Source organism: Cyprinodon variegatus, unplaced genomic scaffold, assembly GCF_000732505.1.
Source record: "Cyprinodon variegatus isolate N-32 unplaced genomic scaffold, C_variegatus-1.0 Scaffold0, whole genome shotgun sequence".
NCBI lineage: Eukaryota > Metazoa > Chordata > Actinopteri > Cyprinodontiformes > Cyprinodontidae > Cyprinodon > Cyprinodon variegatus.
Genome location: NW_015150453.1, coordinates 597,158 through 601,934, shown reverse-complemented (window position 1 = coordinate 601,934; position 4,777 = coordinate 597,158). Strand labels below are relative to the sequence as shown.

The 4,777-nt window shown below is 36.6% G+C and overlaps 1 protein-coding gene across 1 annotated transcript in view; it reads left to right on the top strand.

Annotated features, from left to right (window-relative positions):
• The window catches only part of LOC107103499 (ras/Rap GTPase-activating protein SynGAP-like), a 345,104-nt gene that overhangs the window by 126,711 nt on the left and 213,616 nt on the right, over positions 1-4,777 (top strand). Inside the window, exon 3 of the mRNA XM_015403604.1 lies at positions 874-979. Coding sequence (XP_015259090.1) covers positions 874-979 — 106 coding nt within the window. The remainder of the gene's footprint in view (positions 1-873; positions 980-4,777) is intronic.

Below are 4,777 nucleotides of genomic sequence, written 5' to 3'. Positions count from 1 at the left end.
GCCAAAATCCCAATATCGTGCATCCCTAAATTTTGCTTAAGCAGTGATTTAAAGGTTTTGTATGTTCAGCTTCAGCCATATTCAGATAGGATCCGTTTTCATCTGCTACATCATTAGCTGCAAGTAGTTCTTTGGCTCTATGGCTCACTTAATATATTTGTTGCCCAATTAATTTTGTTTTATTCCTTTTTTCTCTGCCCCTTGAAAGAACAACGACCCCTCTGGCTGTTTGTTCAGATCATAAGGGACACACAGCTCCCAGATATAAGATGTAGTTTGTTTATTTATGGCTTTAAAGAAAATGTATCTTAAAAATCAGCTAGAATGGAACCAGAAGATTTAATACATTTATTGAGAATATAAATCTACATATATGACAATTAATTGACAATAATTAAATATTTCTTCAGGGTTTTTTTTGGATTTCCCTACAAAGTTTTAAAAGGAGCAGAGTTTCTGATTAGACTTTCACCTTCTTCCATTTGTTTTCCCTCTAGTCACACTTTTATGAATTCAGGGACTGTGGGGCCAAATGTGGCAGCCTCTGTGATTTATTTGATCTAGTTTTATTATATGGTTCTTTCACTCTTTGTTCTCAGTGAAATTACCAATGTTTCTGTTCCTCTTCCGGATTTGACATTTCTGCTTTCATTTTCCTGAACGTCTCATTTATGATAGGTGACATCACACGTCGTTTAGTTTATTTTAATTCTGACATAAATCTCTGTCAGTAAAGGAATGAGGAACACAGCAGTTTTCAAAAAACCAAAAGTTTAAAACTGTTTTAGCTGTACTTTATGATTTGTTGAGAAATGAGGACGCAGCATTTTCAGAGAGCTTTTCTGATATTTATTTTGTGTTTTGGGTTTCCAGGTACACCCTTTGCTGATGCGCGAGAGGCGCTCAGAGTCCCACAGGAACAAGCTCCTGCGCCGGACAGTCAGCGTTCCTGTTGAGGGAAGGCATCACCCCGAGATGGGTAAGCAGTGATGTTTTACTCATTTGAAGCCCCTGATGGAACCTGTGGAATAAAAACCTCTTTTTTTGAGGAAAAAAAACAACAAATCATATTCAGGCTGAGGGCAATGAGAAGCTTTAGCACTTTTGAATGAATTTTAATGTCTTTAAAACATTTTCCCATCTTCAGCATTTGGAGGAACAGCAACAGAGTGTCGGAATAAACACTTTCTTTGCATTATACCCATTTGTGTTAACTTACTCAGAATGCCGATGGCATTTATTTCATGAAGGGGAAACTGTGGGTTTAGCTTCCCTACACTTTCTATGAAGTCTTTTTTGTCAGGATGTGTTTAATCTGAGTAAAGGGAGCTATAAATGGATACAAAGAGAGCGTAAAATTCCACTAAGGTTGATCTCATGGCCACTGGTGGACTTAAGAGATTTGGGGCCCAAAGTGAATGCAGGCAGAGGCCCCTCTGAAATGAGTAGACAACGCATAAAGCAACAGATACAAAGTAAGTTTTTAAAATCTTACACATAAGCTATTTTTTTACCTTTCTTTCCCCCTCTTCCTGTCCCGTTTCTCTTTTTTCTCTTCTTTTTTCTCTTTGAATTTCTCCCCCTTTTTTCTCCGTCCAATGCCCCTTTCACAAACTTTTCTGTCCCTTTTTGTTGTCTTCTTCTCCACATTTTCTCTTCTTCCCTTTACCGATCGTCTTTGTATTTTCTCCTTTCAGTCTCTTCTTTTTGGCACTGCTGGGGGTCATTTCTTTTAATCTTATTTTCTTCATTCGATTTGTTTTTATATGCTTTGCTGCCTGCTTCCTGGATCGTTTCTGCACATGCACAGTTGGCAGGACTGATTCAATGTAGTGAAGACTGAAGGGGCGGGGAGGATAAACGTTCAGATTTTAACGAAAGGATTTTAATCAAAGACACAATTAATGTGTGTAAATAATTAATATCTGTATCAAAATGTTGTATGAGGAGTTCATTGGGACCCGCAGGAACTTGGGGCCTTGGGTAATCCTTAGTCTTGTGTAATGGTATATCAACTCCTGATCCTGGCCAGAGCTGGATACCGTTCTGAATTTGGAAAAGATGCTTCACTTCTTTACAAACTTATTGTTTTTGATAGAAACACAAACACACACCAACATCACTGGATCATATCTCATTACTTTCCCTGTTCCAAATGTCTAACTTTAACAGACAAAAAAAAATGTCATTTATTGAACTTTTTTAATCTGACATTGGAGGAATTTATCTCTGCATTTAGTCTATCCCCTTGCGAAAGCATTGGGCTGCCTTTGTGGGGCGCCTGGGGAGCAGTGTGGGGTTAGGGGTATTTCCTCAGTGACCCAGAGTGGGACTCAAACTACAGTAACAAACTCAGGATTCCAAGCTCTCTGTCCCAACCACTAGGCCACCACTCCCTCAAATAACTGTGCAACTTTAGTTAAAAAAGGTAGATCAGTGATAATTCCTCGGTCTGCAATTAATTTGGTCTTTGCAGGCAAGAGAACAGGATAATTATACATTCACCACAGCTCAATCGCAAATCTTAATTAGTCTTTCAGTCTTTTTCCATATTTTTTCAAACTTTATTTTAAAAATATTTATTCAAATTTCACTTTTCGTACCTAGATTTCAGAGTTCCGTTCTTTTTAAAATTAAGTTTTGTAGATCACATTCTCTTCACTCACCCAATAAAAACAATTTCTCTTTGCTAATGGAAATGTTGTTGCTAACATCCATGCAGACCAATAGAAATTCATCTCCACTCATCATACCAGAGTGAAAAATCCACCCTAAGAAGTTAAGAGAACGTCATCTATAACACTCGATTGGAAAAAGAAAAAATTGGAAAATATTAGTAGAAAACATCAAATGGAATAATATAGAATAAAATACAACAAAGAAATTCAAAAATAAATGTGGAGAAAATCAAGTTGAAAACAAAAAGATGAAAAGTAAACGATGATTTAAACATACGACTTACAATTAAAAAGCCCACTTCTTGTTTTGAAAAAAAAGCAAAACTCCTGTATTTTACAGTAAAGAGAAACAATTAAAAATCACATTTTTTATAGTTTTTTAAAGTTTTAAAATTCCCTCCTGAAATCCCTCAGAGGTTTCCCCTGATAACATGGACTCTGTGCTTTTATACATGATGTGATGTGTGATATTTGGACAGAAACTGCACAACTTCTTCCTATTTGAAACATCAAAATCATGGGAATAGTTTGAATGGAATAGTTTCTGCATTTATAAACACTAATAAAAGTAGGCGGCAGTCTTACTTTTCCAAAATATCCTGCTGGATGTTGATGAAAAGGATGTTGATGAAAAGTAGAAATTGCGGATTAGCCAGCAGGTGGATCCGGACTGCGATCTGCTAATCCGTGACCTCTCATATAGGGTAATGTAAATGACATGTGGAGGGCCCGAGCAGATCTCTGGCAGAAGTTTAGTGTGCTTTTTCTTTTTTTTCTTTTTATTGTATATATTTAAATCCAGGCTGTCGTTGGCCTGAGGACACCGCGAAGACAATGTCTTGCTAGGATGCCGGTTTGTTAGTTTTCCCAGCTGCTGCCTTTCTGACATTTATCCGAATTTCCTCAGAAGTTGCTTCAGATTTGTTTCATTTTTGACTTTCCTGTTTGTTAACTTGGTAATGAAAAGCTAGAGTAATATATAAAGACAAATATATGTATATATTTTTTTCTTCTTCATATTTTTATAGCAGTTGTTCACAAACTGCGAGTTAGGAACGGTGCTATTGCAGAGGAGCCCTGGTAGAAATGATTTGAATGAATGATCCATTTACAGTTATTATACATTCATTACATTGAAGAAATTTGTTACACAGTAAAATAAATTCTAAAAAAAGAAAAAACAAACAAACTTTTTCAATTTAAAGCTGGTACTTGCTATGTTATTGCAATATTTAATTTACGGCAGTTCTTTTTGTTAAATATCACTTCTGTTCTGGTAGGTTTGGTTGCTTGTAATAGGTCAGTTGCCTGGCTTTAAAAAGTGCTTTTTTGTGTATTTTTTGTTTCTCTTTCTTTATTTAGAAAAGCTCCCAGCAGTTATTCACAACCAAACAAAGAGAAAAGATATTTTTATCTTTCAGCTCAAAGCATTTGTGTTCCTGTTTTTCATACCTTTTATCAATGGATATATATGATGAGGTTTTTTTCTTTTATCAAACTGCATCAATAGTTCTTTTAGGTCAGTTCTTCTTTCATTCTCTCCACCCCTTCATGGTTTTTCACCTTTTGAATCATTTAAAAATGGACCCTCTGTTTGTTGTGCCTTACCTCGTCTCTCCGGTCCGTCTACAAATGTCTTTCACCAGACACCTCTTTGTCTCTTTCAGCTATTTTTGGGCTCTCCCCCGTGTCGTCCTCTTTCTGTGACTGAACCGGCACTGCTGACTCTTTGTAGAGTGCTGATTCAACAGGATAAATATTCCCCTTAGTAGATGTATGAGTGGCTGTCTGGCCTCAGAGAAGCCACACGGTGACACATTTGTTGACACGGTCCCTCTGCATTCTGACACATGCTGACATAGCAATGCCAGTTTAGATTACCCATGTACATGGGTGTTATGAAAACAGTCACATACAGCTGTGGAAAAACTAGGACACCAGATTAGATATTGAGTTATTTTAAAACTGATGTTCACCTACTGGTATCTAAATGTGTTTTTGTTTTTTTTTGTCTTCAATAAAGGACATAATCAACAAAATAGTTCTTCTAATAGCTACTGTTGCCTTTTGGCTGAAATGCCTTGAGTAGGACAGTTTTT